At 32.7% G+C, this 18,423-nt stretch overlaps 2 protein-coding genes across 2 annotated transcripts in view; one reads left to right on the forward strand and one right to left on the reverse strand.

The window, feature by feature from the left end:
• The first annotated feature begins 3,291 nt into the window (after positions 1-3,291).
• On the forward strand, positions 3,292-13,739 carry LOC145327754 (uncharacterized). The gene is made up of 8 exons (XM_080171310.1): positions 3,292-3,354; positions 3,882-3,959; positions 4,629-4,724; positions 5,135-5,174; positions 5,819-5,879; positions 6,415-6,472; positions 6,829-6,874; positions 13,571-13,739. The coding sequence occupies exons 2-8, from the start codon at positions 3,887-3,889 to the stop codon at positions 13,680-13,682; spliced, it is 486 nt and encodes a 161-aa protein (XP_080027436.1). The 5' UTR covers positions 3,292-3,354; positions 3,882-3,886; the 3' UTR covers positions 13,683-13,739.
• Positions 13,740-15,502: 1,763 nt separating this feature from the next.
• LOC145327755 (uncharacterized) overlaps positions 15,503-18,423 on the reverse strand; it is a 35,077-nt gene continuing 32,156 nt past the window's right edge. The window contains exons 4-8 of the mRNA XM_080171311.1: positions 18,216-18,279; positions 17,890-17,920; positions 17,178-17,292; positions 17,001-17,057; positions 15,503-16,173 (exon numbers count right to left, since the gene is read on the reverse strand). Of these exons, the coding sequence (XP_080027437.1) occupies positions 16,055-16,173; positions 17,001-17,057; positions 17,178-17,292; positions 17,890-17,920; positions 18,216-18,279 (386 nt within the window). The 3' untranslated portion in view covers positions 15,503-16,054. The remainder of the gene's footprint in view (positions 16,174-17,000; positions 17,058-17,177; positions 17,293-17,889; positions 17,921-18,215; positions 18,280-18,423) is intronic.

Consider the following 18,423-nt stretch of genomic DNA (forward strand, 5'->3'; position numbering starts at 1 on the left):
TATTTCATGTTGCTATTTGAATTATATTGAAGTATTAAATTTCTATCTACAAAACAGAAAATTTAAATTAATAATATAGTAAATAAAAGAAAACTTAGTTTTAAAATAATTTGATACTAGCGATACGTGCGTAATGTGGTCAGATATTGAACTAAAATTTAACAGTTTACTAAGATAGCCTGATATCTAGTTGCCGAATGTGTACGCAGTTTCCTGAGTGTTTCCTCATCCTAGCTCAATATTTACTACTAGCTAAAAATCTTCAAACTTCCCTCAAAAAATCTAAATTTGAATGTATAAACGATTTATACATTATAAATTTGAATTTTTCAAATTTTGATATTTTTTTTAAAGTTTGAAGCTTTTTTAGCTAGTAGTAAATATTGAGCTAGGATGGGGAAACACTCAGGAAACTGCGTACACATTCGGCAACTAGATATCAGGCTATCTTTACTAAACATTTTAACCCTTTCAGGACGATAATTTGAAATAAAGAATATTAAGATCCTAAAATAGTTTAAAGAAATAAATCGTCAGGGAGAAGATAATGGAAGAATAGGGTTAATAGTCAGAATTCAGATAACCAAAAGAAAGTAAATAAAACATTGAATAAACCAAGCCAATAGCGAGATAATTATATCGAGCCAAACTCTAGTACAGAATATACCAAGGAACTATAATTAATTCATGAATAGTTTTAATTTAAACAAAGTTCAGAAAATCCAAACATCAAGGATGTAAACATCAGGGCTCGGCAACCATGCGTCAGCCACGACCAAGAATATTTTAGAGAATAGGACCTCTCTGAGTTTAAAAAGCAGCTGAGAAAACAAAGTTCTTTTACCAAGCCTATAATTTTAATAGGCCTACAAACATACGGACTAACAAAATAAATTGAAAGAGAGCATTTATAAATCTATATCCGCTTTGTTTTTCCACGAAATAATATTAATTCTATTTCTAAAAACTTTTTCATTATTTTTAATGAATGGTTTTAAAAAAAATATACTTTCAGATCCGTTTATAATTTATAGTTTTCATAAAAACTTTGAATAAAGATTCCTGTATCCTTATACTAAAGTAACAGGATGTTTGTCTGTGTGTCTGTACCTAAGGATCTCGCTAACCGCTGAACTGATCGGGTTCTCCTTAACAGGTTAGATTCTCATAGGTCCTGGGAAGGTTTATAACTATTTAGGGGGAGGGTACCACCACCCTCCCAAGAGAAATCACAATAAAATTGAAAAAAAATTTAAATATTCCCGCCGCATAGTGTCGCTAGCGTAGTGGCGCTGCGTAGAGACATGAATATAACAGCTGATTGACCATAGACAAATTATTTCTTAAATTAGATATTTAGAATTTTAAAAAATTCAAATGCCACTAGAGGCCTCTATATAGGGGGTAGCCGCTAGTGTATTGATAAAGTATTATTATCCAGAGAGTATAGCAACTCTATACTCATTAGAAGATGGTAAGTTAATATGCCATTTTTCACACTTAATTTTACAATTATATTTGAAAGGGCGATTCCCGTGACAATTGTTTGTTACTCTTTAAACTTTATTATGACAGTCGAATAGGTATAATTTTGATATTTAAAATACTCTCAATTATCACGGGTGGGGGATGCATTGGACTGTTTATTGCACTAGTTCCCAAAGTTTTATAATGATGTTTTCTTATTCGTTAGATTAACTACTGTGGGGACTTTTATTGAATTTTGATTAGTTGGTTCATTACATTGAGTGTCTAAACGTTTAAACCACTGATTGTAATATACAGAAGGGACAATTTTGTACATCGTTATTGAGGATGTACAATGTACATCAATTTATCGGCCATTGTCTTATCCCTTTTGATCCCCTAGATTCACCTAACAATGAAATTGACAAAAATACACCTGTCAAAAACTACGTTGAATATACTTTTGCTAGAAATAATTGTAAATGTTCGTTTGTTACTCCAGCTTTGACTTTGAGGATGTTTGTCATCATTACATGCTTAAATAAGAGATAAAGATGATTCGACATTATCCTAGTTTTACACTTGCGACCTCTCTTATAAAATTATCAAAACGAAGAGCTTTTTGTAGTAAATGATTTATTTGCTAATAAACTCGTTAGCAATTGGTTGGCATAAAAACTTAAAAGATTAGGGTTTTTCTAAATCTTCAAACGGGATAATTTTGTTTATAATAAGTTGAGAGGAGGGGAGTTAGTTTAATGAAAAGTGGATTTTCCTACAACCTTTAGTTATTTCTCTATCTACGGGGTCCAAACAAACTATTAAAGATATTTCAATTGAGAGATTTGTTTTGTTTAAATAATTTAATCTGTAAAATACTTTTTTCAACTACTGGATGGATTATGCTTTCCTCCCCCCCCCCCTTTATACAGGGTCATTCAAGAGAAATGAATTTTTTTTAAACTTTATTATGCATAGAAAATAAAACAATTATGTAAAATCCTTTATATATTTGGAAAACATATTATAGGACATTTATGTTTCAAATATTTAAAAATGATTATTTCAACAAATTATGCCCTAAAAACCGGTTTTTCTAAAGGCCTTTTTTTCGAAGATTTATTGATTTAAAGGTTGTAAAAAAATGCGCACCTTTTTGAAATTCAAATTGCGCAGCTTGTGTTAATAGTAGAAAAATGTTATACATATCGTTAGAATCGTCATAGGCTCTAGTTTTTTAATATGTAAGAACCATTCCTGTGCTACGTATAGTATAGGAGCTACGTGGTAAAATGTTCCAATTACTTAAAACTTTTCATCCTTTTTCTCACATTTTTCAACGTAGCTCCTAAACTACAAATAGCACAAAAACGGGTCTTATATTTTCAAAAAACGAGCTTATGACGATTCTAACGATATGCATAACATTTTTCTACTATTAACACAAGCCACGAAATTTGAATTTTAAAAATGTGTGTATTTTTTTAACACCCCTTAAATCCATAAATCTTCGAAAAAAAGGCCTAGACATTCTTCCTACTCTAACTATTAATGTCGCGCCCTTGAAATTGTAGCAGTATAACCATTTTTAACATCTTTGTTAAGCTGAGATTCGTACCTATCACCTCCCCAAAGACGAGCCACGATCGCGGGTCAATAATACAATAGCAACACATTAGATTTACAATGGGTTAATCAATGCTCTACTCGCGAATGAAGGATTTTGCCAAATAATCTTTATCTTGTCATTTAACCTTAAGTACTTTTTTCAAATTCATAGTTTTATCTAATATTTCTTTTAAGGATAGCATTGATCAAACATTGAAAAAGTTTATGTGAAAACAAGGATGATCATGTTCTTAAGCAACGAAACGAGCTAGTTATCAAGTGTATTATTTATAACATCTGTAAAACAGATATTTATCGCCTCATATCACAGACAGTTTTCCATGGTTAGAGAAATTAAGAAATTAAAGATTTAAGGTATTAATTACTATTGATTATAATTTTTATTTTAATATTCGTAGAATATTCTGTAATACAATGATATACATTGTTTTTTTTTTTCAGTATACCAAGGAACCTGTTCTAATCCAGTGGATATTAAATAGTTACGAAGCCACACTTTAAGTAAATGTTGATTGGTTGGTTTATTAAGTTGATTGTTTAAACGTTCCAACCACTAATTTTAATCTACATAAGGGGTTATTCTGTGTGTCATCATTGGTTATGCACATCATTTTATGGGCCCCTGTCTTATTCCCTGATTGGTAGGACGTAAATAATGCTTCTAGCAATAAATTATTTTGGGGTAAAAGGTTTTATCAAGATTATTAATTTTGTTTATCATACCTATGGATGAAGAATGACTTATCGTCCTTTGTCCTATCCCTTGATATACCAGATTTGCATAGATAAAATGGGCCATGGAGAGGAGGAGCACTTTGCCAGAGTTTTTGTCACTCATAAACCAAGCTTTAGTCTATGTTTAGGTAAAATGTCAAATTTTGTGTAGTTCTTATCCTATCCTTTACAGGATCTGTCTCTGTCTTTCTGTCTGTACCAAAGGATCTCACTAATCGCTCAAACAATATGGTTCTCCATTATAATGTAGCTTATCATAGGTCCTGGAGAGGATACCGACACACTGCCAAGAGAAATAGCTCATAGAAAAAAAATTCTTCCCAAAATATGACCCTCCTCCCTAAAAATTGGGAGGAGGGGTGTTAATTAGGGTGGGTTCATATTTTGTGCAGTAGTTATATAAAAGTAAAAGGATCTCACTAATCGCTCAAACAATATGGTTCTCCATTATAATGTAGCTTATCATAGGTCCTTGAGAGGTTTATAGCCATTTTGGGGGAGGATACCGACACACTGACAAGAGAAATAGCTCCTAGAAAAAAAATTTCTTCCCAAAATATGACCCTCCTCCCTAAAAAACAGGGGGAGGGGTGTTAATTCGAGTCTTGGCCTAAAACATTTTAAAAATGGGACCTTAAACAAGAGCATTTCAATGAAAGGATTGGTTTTTCTGCACGATGTTAAATAAAAAATTAAATTGTGTTTCCATTATTATATAAAAAGGGGATGGGGGAGGTTACCCCTTGAACCCCCAACCACCACATCTTGACCATCTTTTAAATATTCGTTTTTGTTAGATGAAGGAACAGAGAATGAGAGGTGCATCCCCTCAGATACTGTGTGGACCATTGTGTTTGGACTGGTCTGTATAGTGTCGGGTCTTATTGTGTCAGGTAAAAGATGTTCTTTTTACTCAGGGCTCAGCAGCCGTAATCTGTAACAGCTGCGCGGATTTAAAGAACTGTAGCAGCCAAATATAAATATGCAGCTTAGAAAAAGACACCAACAGCTCTAGCCATTAAGTAATTGCAGCTTTGAGGATGCAGCAGCCGTGCAGCTTTAGGAGCAACTTTCGAGTCCTTGCGACAGTCCGAAAAAAAGCCGAGTAATAGCTCATACGCTCTCGCAAACCAGACAAACAAAAACATCATAAGATTTTTTAAAATACTGTTCTATTTACTGTTTTCTTTACAAAATGTATTACAGTTTCTAGTTCTTTTTTTCTATTTTTTAAAACAGTTTTTAATTTTAATTGTTGCTAGGCTATTATAATTGTCCTTGTTAATTTAAATTATATTTTTAGGAATTTTACAACTGCTTGACAATCGAGTAAATGCCAAAAAAGGAAATTTTTATTATCTTAAATGTCGTCATAGTTTTATATTTATTTTTAAATTGGAAAGAGGATTTTTTCTTTCATTTTTTTAAAAATAAAATAAAAAAAAATGGAAGAAATAAAATTCAAGCCCCATAATAAAGTAAGCCTAGAGGCCTTTAGGGGCGTATCAGCTAGTTTTGTAGTATAAAAGTATCAAGAGAAGATTAGTTTATCTTCCATAGTCCTTTATTTCCTAGGCGGGATGGGGCATTAGACCGTGAATTTACTTTGATAAACACGTTCTGGACGAAGGCCAAACTGCATTACTTTTGTTTGACTTTTGACGCCATAAAATGAGGAAGATAAGATGAGAAGTGGGAGAGAAAACCCACAAAAAAGAGATGGAGAATATGACGTCAAAAGTGGTGCAAAAGTAATGCAGTTTGGTCTTCGTCCACGTTCTGTCATTCTTTAGTTTAATCCTTGGGAATTTGTTTGGTCTTAATTGGGTTGTACAATACAAACTAGTAGAAGCTAAACTTTTACACTAATAATTTTGATACAATGTTTAGTATCAATTCATCTATCATACATTTCTTTAATTGGACGAGAAAAGCTTCGCTTCTCTTGACCTAATCAGGTAAATAAGCTAATAGAATAATGACGTACAGACAAGGCAAATGCTGAGGAAGGAGCGAAGATTACTGTTCTTTCCGAGGATTTAAAAGAGGTAATACAAGCTATAAATGACTGTTTTAAACCCTTTCTTTAGGCTTTAGTTTTTTTACTGCCTATTTTTCTTTAAATAACCTGATTAGACAGAAACCTGGAATTTTTGGACGACAAATGAGGGGAAATTGGATTGGCCCCAAATTCTAAATGAGTCATTCGTTGGCTTAATATTGGGTCTTTCGTAGTTGATTCTTTGGTCTTACAAAAATGATCAAAGTTAAGACATAAAAAAAATCTTAAGCAGGTTTTTTTTATCATTTTTTAAGGGGTACAATAAATTATCGTCCATTATCCCATCCCTTGAAATTAGTGTGTTATTTGAAGGAACACCCGTCCAACAATTATTTTTTGTGTTGCACGACCTTTTTTTAGAATTCCTACAGTTCATGATTGCCCGTCTATATTTATCTGATAAGCACAATATTAAAGTACACTTAAGTTAAGTTTTAAACCCATTAAAAAATTATGGGTATAAAGAAATGACACATCTCAATAGGACGATTCTATTAACAATACTAAATTCAAATTTTTAGGCCGGGAATAATTTTGAACGAGAAAGTTATGCCCGCTCTTCGGTAAATTCAGTTTCAAGTAAGTTTGATTTAATTGGCTTTAAGCAGCGAAGCTACTCTATAATTCACTTTGTCCGTCAGTAGGAATACGGTAAAGCCAGCAAGCAAAATAAATCTGAAATAATATTTGGGAGCAGATAAAAAGTAGTCAATTTTACTAAATGTTGCCCCTCAAACTAAAGCTGAAAATCTCGTTAAGGTTTGGTGATTTTTTCCGAATTAATTTCGTTGTTGGTATAAGCTCATCATTCAGTCATTCTGTGACACTATGGGGGAGATATTCTCAGCTGCTATTCAAAATAGACGTCTGATTTTTTTTGTGAAGATTCCGTAATTTTGTTATCAGAAAGTAATCATTTATTTAATTTTGCATAGGTGCAAGGAAGCGTGCTATTGGTGGACTTGTCAATGGAAATAAAAGGTATTTTTTATTTGACCTTCTGAATACTTTTTTGACTTAAAGCTCCTACTGTTTATTTATATATTTCTAGTGTCCCTGAGAGTTATATAAAGAGACTAGTGAGTGTAGAAACTGACCATATCTCCTCTCTGTTTATTCATATATTTCTAGTGTCCCTGAGAGTTATATAGAGAGACTAGTGAGTGTATCTCCTGACCATATCTCCTCTCTGTTTATTTATATATTTCTAGTGTCACTGAGAATTTTATAGAGAGACTAGTGAGTGTAGAAACTGACCATATCTCCTCTCTGTTTATTTATATATTTCTAGTGTCCCTGAGAGTTATATAGAGAGACTAGTGAGTGTAGAAATTGACCATATCTCCTCTCTGTTTATTTATATATTTCTAGTGTCCCTGAGAGTTATATAGAGAGACTAGTGAGTGTAGAAACTGACCATATCTCCTCTCTGTTTATTTATATATTTCTAGTGTCCCTGAGAGTTTTATAGAGAGACTAGTGAGTGTAGAAACTGACCATATCTCCTCTCTGTTTATCTATATATTTCTAGTGTCCCTGAGAATTTTATAGAGAGACTAGTGAGTGTATCTCCTGACCATATCTCCTCTCTGTTTATTTATATATTTCTAGTGTCCCTGAGAGTTATATAGAGAGACTAGTGAGTGTAGAAACTGACCATATCTCCTCTCTGTTTATTCATATATTTCTAGTGTCCCTGAGAGTTATATAGAGAGACTAGTAAGTGTAGAAACTGACCATATCTCCTCTCTGTTTATTTATATATTTCTAGTGTCCCTGAGAATTTTATAGAGAGACTAGTGAGTGTAGAAACTGACCATATCTCCTCTCTGTTTATTTATATATTTCTAGTGTCCCTGAGAATTTTATAGAGAGACTAGTGAGTGTAGAAACTTACCATATCTCCTCTCTGTTTATTTATATATTTCTAGTGTCCCTGAGAGTTATATAGAGAGACTAGTGAGTGTAGAAACTGACCATATCTCCTCCCTGTTTATTCATATATTTCTAGTGTCCCTGAGAGTTATATAGAGAGACTAGTGAGTGTAGAAACTGACCATATCTCCTCTCTGTTTATTTATATATTTCTAGTGTCCCTGAGAATTTTATAGAGAGACTAGTGAGTGTAGAAACTGACCGTATCTCCTCTCTGTTTATTTATATATTTCTAGTGTCCCTGAGAGTTATATAGAGAGACTAGTGAGTGTAGAAACTGACCATATCTCCTCTCTGTTTATTTATATATTTCTAGTGTCCCTGAGAGTTATATAGAGAGACTAGTGAGTGTATCTCCTGACCATATCTCCTCTCTGTTTATTTATATATTTCTAGTGTCCCTGAGAATTTTATAGAGAGACTAGTGAGTGTATCTCCTGACCATATCTCCTCTCTGTTTATTCATATATTTCTAGTGTCCCTGAGAGTTATATAGAGAGACTAGTGAGTGTAGAAACTGACCATATCTCCTCTCTGTTTATTTATATATTTCTAGTGTCCCTGAGAGTTATATAGAGAGACTAGTGAGTGTAACTCCTGACCATATCTCCTCTCTGTTTATTTATATATTTCTAGTGTCCCTGAGAATTTTATAGAGAGACTAGTGAGTGTATCTCCTGACCATATCTCCTCTCTGTTTATTCATATATTTCTAGTGTCCCTGAGAGTTATATAGAGAGACTAGTGAGTGTAGAAACTGACCATATCTCCTCTCTGTTTATTAATATATTTCTAGTGTCCCTGAGAGTTATATAGAGAGACTAGTGAGTGTAGAAACTGACCATATCTCCTCTCTGTTTATTTATATATTTCTAGTGTCACTGAGAGTTATATAGAGAGACTAGTGAGTGTAGAAACTGACCATATGCATATATTTCTAGTGTCCCTGAGAGTTATATAGAGAGACTAGTGAGTGTAGAAACTGACCATATCTCCTCTCTGTTTATTTATATATTTCTAGTGTCCCTGAGAATTTTATAGAGAGACTAGTGAGTGTATCTCCTGACCATATCTCCTCTCTGTTTATTCATATATGACCATATCTCCTCTCTGTTTATTCATATATTTCTAGTGTCCCTGAGAGTTATATAGAGAGACTAGTGAGTGTAGAAACTGACCATATCTCCTCTCTGTTTATTTATATATTTCTAGTGTCCCTGAGAATTTTATAGAGAGACTGGTGAGTGTATCTCCTGACCATATCTCCTCTCTGTTTATTTATATATTTCTAGTGTCCCTGAGAATTTTATAGAGAGACTAGTGAGTGTATCTCCTGACCATATCTCCTCTCTGTTTATTTATATATTTCTAGTGTCCCTGAGAATTTTATAGAGAGACTAGTGAGTGTAGAAACTGACCATATCTCCTCTCTGTTTATTTATATATTTCTAGTGTCCCTGAGAGTTATATAGAGAGACTAGTGAGTGTAGAAATTGACCATATCTCCTCTCTGTTTATTTATATATTTCTAGTGTCCCTGAGAGTTATATAGAGAGACTAGTGAGTGTAGAAACTGACCATATCTCCTCTCTGTTTATTCATATATGACCATATCTCCTCTCTGTTTATTCATATATTTCTAGTGTCCCTGAGAGTTATATAGAGAGACTAGTGAGTGTAGAAACTGACCATATCTCCTCTCTGCTTATTTATATATTTCTAGTGTCCCTGAGAATTTTATAGAGAGACTGGTGAGTGTATCTCCTGACCATATCTCCTCTCTGTTTATTTATATATTTCTAGTGTTCCTGAGAATTATATAGAGAGACTAGTGAGTGTAGAAACTGACCATATCTCCTCTCTGTTTATCTATATATTTCTAGTGTCCCTGAGAATTTTATAGAGAGACTAGTGAGTGTATCTCCTGACCATATCTCCTCTCTGTTTATTTATATATTTCTAGTGTCCCTGAGAGTTATATAGAGAGACTAGTGAGTGTATCTCCTGACCATATCTCCTCTCTGTTTATTTATATATTTCTAGTGTCCCTGAGAATTTTATAGAGAGACTAGTGAGTGTATCTCCTGACCATATCTCCTCTCTGTTTATTCATATATTTCTAGTGTCCCTGAGAGTTATATAGAGAGACTAGTGAGTGTAGAAACTGACCATATCTCCTCTCTGTTTATTTATATATTTCTAGTGTCCCTGAGAATTTTATAGAGAGACCACAAGGACTCTGGCAGGAAATTGACAACTTATTCATACGTACTGTACTAAATCAATCTTTACGTGGACTAATTTAACCAAATTAGGGTTTTTTTTAGGTTTTTTATAATTCATACAACCCCCTTAAGTTATTCATTACAATAGAATACAATTTTAAAATTTATTTACTGTGTAAATATGCATAAATATGACGTTTTTACTGACAATTAGGTTGATTTTTACTCAAAGCATTTTTCTTGTAGACAATAAAATGATTATAACTTTTGTTCTATTTAAGATAAATTGATGAAATAAAAAGTATTTTCAATTTTATTATGCTGAGAAGTCACTTATTGGTTTTAAGAAATAATAAACCCCTTTGAGTTGGGGAGGGGGGGGGGGCGTTGAGTATCGAAATAATGAAACTAATGTAAATTTCTTTTTATGGTGGGTTTTAATGATTCATATAGCAGCCAAACTGTTTTTAGGCAATACCCCTTTGTCTGTCTGTCCCTCTGTCTGTCTGTTTTTTTGTCTGTCTGTCACTCCACTTGTCAGTCTATCTGTCTTACTGCCTCTTTTTCGGATTTCAATGAATCAGCTAGCATAGCCTAATTCTAATTTGTTAATGCCTCAATAACTGTCTGTCTGTCCGTCTGTCTGTCTATCCCTCCATCTGTCTGATCATTCACAGGTTCTCTATTGGATTTTATTTAATGAATTGTCTATTATGGTCAAACTGTAATTTGATCATTCTTCTTGCCTGTCTGTCTGTCTCGTCTATCTGCTGAGTTTCTACCATTGGTCTAACAGACTGATTCACTTAATTAACCCCTTACGGTCGGGCCCCTTACCGCACCTTAATCAGTCGGGGGGGGGGGGGGGGGGGTCACCCCCCTGCAACCAACCCCTTGCCCTCCGGGGCTTAAAAAAATCCTATAAATGAACCTAACCTTATTTTTCTCAGACACCATTTGACCAATGAGCCCCAGGGGGCTAGGTAATGGGGGTAGGGGGTTGACTTTGAAACCATAAGATGTTCATACCCCTAAAAGCTTAAGTCCAAATAATTTGCGTGGTTCATCAAGTGGTTCCGGAGAACCCCCCCCCCCCCCCCCAGCATCAAAAAAGCTTCAGTTACATCCCCCTTTTAAACGTAAGCTTTTCTTATATGTCAACATAACATATCTAAATTTCATAGAAATCCGCAGCTGTTTTCCCTGCTGACCGCCTGCTGCGGCCGCTGAAATTTATATTTGATATTTCTAATATAAAATTTACTTAAAGATAAACATTTTCTGTAAAAAAATTGTTCTTCTAGCTTCAAAAATAAGAAAATTACAGCCGTTTAAAATTTTTAAGTAAAAAAGGTTGTTAAATAAAAAGGTGAACTAAGCAAAAATTGACTTTGACTTATAAAAGGTCGGAAATTTATTATCAAACAGGGGACTTGCACAAAAAAGATTTAGCCCTCTAGGTCTAATAGGAACTGAGATAATAGGGGGGGAGCATTGAACGCCCACCGTACCCCATCACCAACCGATTAAGGTGCGGCAAGGGGCCCGACTGTTAAGGGTTAATAATACATATTTAATAATTCATATTAAAATGGATAATACTGTAAAAATGGTTGAATGCTTGTTTCAATAGAAAATTAGATTTAACTAATAATAATGTTGAATCTTGTACCAGGAGATAAACAAATAACCTTGTGTTGCAATAAATAATAAAAAAAATTATCCAATTTACTTATGAAAAAAAGTGTAATACTGTATCTATAATCTTTTTGTACATAAATGATAATAATATCAGGTTATATTCCATTAATTTATAACCACCTAAATTTTTTGACACTTACAACTTTTAACAGCTCCCTTTAACCAAAATTTTATTTTATTTTATTTTATTTAAGTATGTCACCAAAACTTCATTACATAAGTAATACATTTTTACAAACTTTAAAAAGAGGATTGGGAAATATCTCCCTCCCCAACATTAACTTTAATCACTATTGTAAACAATATTAAAAGTTATAAATATATATCAATCAAGATCTTTAGAGGTATTAACTGTGGTTTAATTTCATATGTATGAGAGCTCCTTCTTGTGTCAATCACTTTTATTTACTGATTAAAATTTGTACAGTACAGTTGTACAGAATATTGCAAGATTTTTTTTAGTTAAGTCTGGAAATTAATGATTAATTTATCTAAAAATAGATAGCATAGAATTATCTTAATCAGTGGCTTAATTTTATACACCCGCCTTAAACACCTCCCCCCCCCCCCACTTTTTATTTTAAGGGGTGTAAATTTATTTCCTTTACACCCCCTTGGAATTTATAGAGGGGTGTATCTGAGGGTGTAGGCTCTTGTCAAGAGGGTGGACATGGGTGGACACCTAGGGAGGTGTATCCATCCCCCTTAATTTTACAAGGGTGGTGTAAACAACCCCTACACCAACCTTTTGCACGCCTTTGATCTTAACTATACTTTTAGTGTACATAAAGTTGTAAATTCAGTAACTATTCTACAAAAATTACCTTCCTAAATTGATATATGATTTTCAGGGTAATCTCCGGTGGACTAAACATTAAAATTTTATGGAAAAAAAGATATCTTTGGAACATGCATGACTTGAAATTATCCCCCCTTTGTACTCAATACGCATTTTTTATTCTAAGTGCGTCAATTTTGCGTTTAAAGATACCCTTAGTTTAAGCATTAATTTCTCCAAAAAATGATGAAAAAAGATAAATTTTTTTTTGATAAAATGATAAAAGTATATGTAAAATGAAATAACCAGCAAAAAAAATTACAAAATTACGTTAAATAGAACGAAAATTAGAGCGTTTTGTATGCCTTATAAAATGCGTATTTCTCATGAAAATTGTAAGGATTTAGTGTGTTGAGTAAAATATTTACAAACTTCCCGCTTTTATAAGAAGCTAGAGCCTATGTGAGACTAGTGAGTGTAGAAACTGACCATATCTCCTCTCTGTTTATTCATATATTTCTAGTGTCCCTGAGAGTTATATAGAGAGACTAGTGAGTGTAGAAACTGACCATATCTCCTCTCTGTTTATTCATATATGACCATATCTCCTCTCTGTTTATTTATATATTTCTAGTGTCACTGAGAGTTATATAGAGAGACTAGTGAGTGTATCTCCTGACCATATCTCCTCTCTGTTTATTCATATATTTCTACATAGTGTCCCTGAGAGTTATATAGAGAGACTAGTGAGTGTAGAAACTGACCATATCTCCTCTCTGTTTATTCATATATTTCTAGTGTCCCTGAGAATTTTATAGAGAGACTAGTGAGTGTATCTCCTGACCATATCTCCTCTCTGTTTATTTATATATTTCTAGTGTCCCTGAGAGTTATATAGAGAGACTAGTGAGTGTAGAAACTGACCATATCTCCTCTCTGTTTATTTATATATTTCTAGTGTCCCTGAGAATTATATAGAGAGACTAGTGAGTGTAGAAACTGACCATATCTCCTCTCTGTTTATTTATATATTTCTAGTGTCCCTGAGAATTTTATAGAGAGACTAGTGAGTGTAGAAACTGACCGTATCTCCTCCCTGCATCAGACAATCCACGGAGGAGGGATAGAAAACAGGGGTTTTGTTATTTAATTTCTAATGCTTAAATAAATGTTTGATAATTTTGCTAAATAAATACTATTCAATTTATAAGTTTTTCTTATTTAATGTAGTTTTAAAAATTTATTATTTCTTCCTTATTAGCTGAGGTACTTTATGAGTGAATAAGTATGTCTTTATGTACTTCTGTAGTGTTCTGAATGTATCACCCTAAGCTTTCTGCCTCTCTCCTTTTCTTTATAATTCTTATATTGAGTATAATAACTTTTTCATAAATCCTTATATTTTTTTTTACATATTTACATATACAAAAACAATCATAACAATACAATAGTTATATTATAATTAAGTACAATTAATTTAAATTGCTTAAAAAATGCTTTATCTTTGAATGTAATTAGTAGAAATAGCGTATAGTATCCAATAAAAAATTACGTCATACAATATAAATGACCAATGATAGGCCAGTTCACAATTTATAATTGGCCAATTACAATGTATACTGGTCTATCTTTGGTTATTTATATTGTGTGACGTCGTTATTTAATGGAAACTATACGCTGTTTTTAAGCTTAGTCTATACATCACATTGTATTACCGTTTCTACAATTCTTCATAAATCATAAAAAGCAAAGGGGTAGTTTCACGAAATGCATTTGAACTTAATTTAGTAAACCGCATATTTTTTGCTAGTTAATGGGTTTAACTATATATATATGGCATATATTTGAAAGAATTTAAATTTTCTACCACTTAGTTTCTAAAATATCAAGACTTGAAAATCGTCTTTTTGTGATATATGCAATTTAAAAAGACGATTTTCAAGTCTTGATATTTTAAAAATTAAAACCCATTAACCAGGAAAAAATATGCGGTTCACTAAATTAAGTTCAAATGCATTTCGTGGAACTACCCCTTTAATAATGTATAATTTTTTCAATGATGATAATTTTCAAAAATAGAATCGGCTAAAACTTTTTTTGTTCTAAATGTTTTATACATTACTCTTCCTTTTGAAATAATTTTCTTTGCTTATGATTGCTCTGCTACATATTAACATAGTTGTCCTTGTTATTCATTTTATATACAGTTCACCAGATTTAAATTGAGCTAAGGTTAATTTAAATAGTTTAAATGATTATTCCATAGAGAAAAAAATAAAAGAGAGGAATCGAAGCAACTAGAAGACGAAAATAGGCAGTGGGCCTAGAGGCCTACTTAGCGCTGTTGCCGCGCTAAAATTTATTGCTATTCCACTACTTTTCAAATGGGAGGATTAAAAATTATTTTAAAAAATATTTTTTTACTTTATACTATTTCCATATTTAGGGCAAGAATATTAGATTAGATATTTTCGTTTTAATGTTTTAATTAAAAATTACATAGAATTTTATTTTTATTTAAAAAAATTTGTTCATGAAAGATGAATCCTTCTATTTCTAAAAAGGGGGAAATTTTTTTCATAATGAACATTCAGCTGATTCTGACCGCCCACGGCTGTTTGCTAAATATCGCTTTTCTTTTTATTCACATTATTATTTATGATTGACTTACAAAAAGCCCTGGGCGGTTTTTGATTTTCGTCTGCTTCTAAATTTAGGGATGAGGAAGTAGTATTTTACCATGAAAAAGGGGTGAGTATTCATCCTCTTATCTTTTTTCCTTATGGATTATTCAAAGATTGAATTTCAAATTAAAAGATATGTATATTTCCTAAATGAATATTAATAAATGCATATTTTTTTGTTGTATATGAGGTATTTTCAATTTTGGAATGTCTACTTTAGACAAGTCAGTGGCACACAAGTCATAAAAGCTACTACAATGACTATTAAAATCTAAAATAGCTATTGTAAAATGTGAGGCAGAAAAAATGCATAAATACTAAAACTATAATCAACTAAAAATTGGATGAAACATAAGCATTTCTTCAGGTGACAAATTCCTGTAATTTATATAGAAGCGCAGCCACTCAATAACTATAATTTGATGGTATGTACTTTCACTCATACCTGTAACTGGACCACAAAACCCCAACCCAGTACCTTTTGCGTTTTTAAAGACCCCCAAAAAATGGTTCTAGCCTATTCGAGAAGCTTTAGCCCTAAGGTACTCTTAACCTATGGTGTATTAACCCTGCAAAACACTTAAAACCCTTACATAACTGAACCTAACGTAAATTAAACATCAATAACAAGTTTATTTCTTCAAAAAGGTTGTTTGTAGTTCATTTCCCTAATAAATAAACAGCCAATTATCACTTTTTAGAAATAATTCTAACTTTAATACTTAGGCAGTTTTTATCAGACAAATTGCCATTCATTCCTTTTAAAGTAAATATAAGATTTTCACCATATTATTGCTGCGCCTTTTATAGACAGATTTTGATTTTATAAATATAAATTTTAATCATTTATGTGTTCGTGTTCTTCTTCTATTTCTGGGGATAAAACTTGACGCATGTCTTGAGGTTGTTCAGCATCCCCTTCTCTTGAGTAATCTATTGGTTCGGCTTCAACTTGTCCTGTAAACAATACTAGTAAATCTACATAATAATTTCAAATGTACCTTTTATGTCTTTTTTTCTCACAATATAATAGAAAGCCTTTTTCTTCTTTACTATTACAAAGATTAGAGTAAAACACTAGAGGGAGAAAGGGTTAAATATGTATTTTCCAATCGCAATGGACTTATGCCGACTCTTAATTGGGTCTTTGAATACAGACCAATGGTGTCGGGAATATAAAAACAGCTAAGTAGAAGAAAACAATTTGCTAGCAGACGAAAAAGGTCATAAAAAAAGTGGGTGGGGCTAGTTACCTGTATATACATCTATACTATATATTTGTTACTACACCTGATGATGGCCATTAAAAAGCTGTTATTATACCTGAAGAGGAACATTAAAAAGCTGTTTTTTTTTACCTGAAGGTTACCATTAAAAACTGTTATTTACCAGAAGATGTACATTATAAGCTGTTGTAATTCTGTTGTAATTCTGTTGTATACTATAGATTTGTTATTATACCTTGGCCATTATTAAGCTATTATTAAACCTGAAGATTACTGCTAAAAAAGCTGTTATTATACCTGAAGATAACCATCAAAAAAGCTGTTATTATACCTAAAGATGAGCATTAAATAGCTGTTATTATACCTGAAGAAGACCATAAAAAAAGCTTTTGTTTGCTGGAAGATGACCTGTAAGAAGCTGCTTTTATACCTGAAGATGACCTTAAAAAGCTTGTCTTATATCTGAAAATAAGAATAAAAATCTATTTTTACTACCTGCAGATAAACTAGCAAAGCTGTTATAATACCTAAAGATGACCATTGGCACTGTCATTATACCTGATGATGTTCCTGGCAACGCTGCAGGTGGCTCTTGCATACCTCTTGCTGGTGATCCTTGGACAATAGATACAATCAGAAAAAAGATGGGTCATTGATTTTTAAATGTTCTTGAAGGTTCTTTTTAAATGCAACATAATCTCAACTAGTTTTACAGTACAAAAAAAATATTTTTACCTAAACCTGATCCTGAGTAACTTGGTTCTGAGACAGCAGGATCGGGTCCAACTTCTGGTGTGTTTGGTACACTGGCGCCACCGCGCGGCAGAGTATAAGATGCTGGTCTGGTTGACTACAAGAGTAAATCCGTATATAAAAGTAAGAGGATGTGTGTCTCTGTGCGTGTGTGTGTGTACCAAAGAATCTTGCTAACCACTGAACCGATAAGGTTTTCCTTTACAGTGCAGTGTATCTTCTCATGGGTCCTGGGAAGGTTTATTACTATTTCAAAGGGAGGGTACCAATAATCGCCTCGAGAAAATATGACCCGTTCCACCCCCCCCCCCCGCCCCCCCCCCCAAAAAAAATATAGTACTTTCTTTTTAAAATTAGTATTAAAAGTTGGAGTCAACTCCCTCATCTCAAGTGTCCCTGAGGCCTCTAGGGGCATGCCACTTACAGAGTGATAGCAAAATAGAGCTATAACTAAATACTCTAAAACATATGATCATCTCATTATTTAGGTATACCACAACCAGGCAAGTTTGTTTTTATATATTCCTTTCAGGGTTTAACAAATTGCTAAGTACGGATGCGAAAAAAATGGATTGATTTAAATTTTTTTATATTTAAAGGTGTAAAACCTTTGAATTTTATTCACATTATTGGTTATTTCAATCACTTTAGAATTGGTTTGTGACCTGTGGAAATTAATTGAAAAATAAATTACCTGCTGAGTTTGATTCCCGTCAGAGTCGTCACTAAAATAATAAAGGTATTAATTTAATAGTTTTCTGGGGAAAAAAAAGGGGACACAAGCTGTAGGAAACTCTACCCACGGGTTAAGGAACATGTGTCTACTTTCAGATGGGCCTTTGAATATCAGCCAATAGCGTCGGATATATAAACATAGAAAAGTTGCTACAAAAGAGCAGAAAACAATAAAAGGATAAAATGAAAATCAATAAATCAATACCAAAAATAGGTTTTAATCTTATAATTTTCATTTTAATATCCGCGGAAAGCTGTCTATAATCCTATGAATAACTAATATACCTCTTTTGACTTTGACTACTGCTACTCTCCATCCTTAATCTTCTATCTCTTTCCAATTGTGATTCTAGATTAAGTAAGAAAGAATTGCACCTTACATTTCTAAATATATGTATAATTTAAGGGCCTAAGCTTTTAAAATAGGCATCCATTAACTTTCACAAATTTAACAAATCAAAAGCAAGGATGCAGAAAAAACATTAAATATCAA

The sequence above is a fragment of the Acartia tonsa genome, chromosome 9 (genome assembly GCF_053477335.1).
Source record: "Acartia tonsa isolate MP-2025a chromosome 9, ASM5347733v1, whole genome shotgun sequence".
Taxonomy (NCBI): Eukaryota; Metazoa; Arthropoda; class Copepoda; order Calanoida; family Acartiidae; genus Acartia; species Acartia tonsa.

What these genes read in the sequence shown, in the direction of transcription:
- LOC145327754 (XM_080171310.1), top strand. Translation starts at nt 3,887, where the DNA reads ATGGGCCATGGAGAGGAGGAGCACTTTGCCAGAGTTTTTGTCACTCAT. An exon ending in AAGCTTTAGTCTATGTTTAG is followed by an intron (nt 3,960 to 4,628) that starts GTAAAATGTCAA and finishes CGTTTTTGTTAG; the next exon opens with ATGAAGGAACAGAGAATGAG. An exon ending in AATCGAGTAAATGCCAAAAA is followed by an intron (nt 5,175 to 5,818) that starts AGGAAATTTTTA and finishes ATAATGACGTAC; the next exon opens with AGACAAGGCAAATGCTGAGG.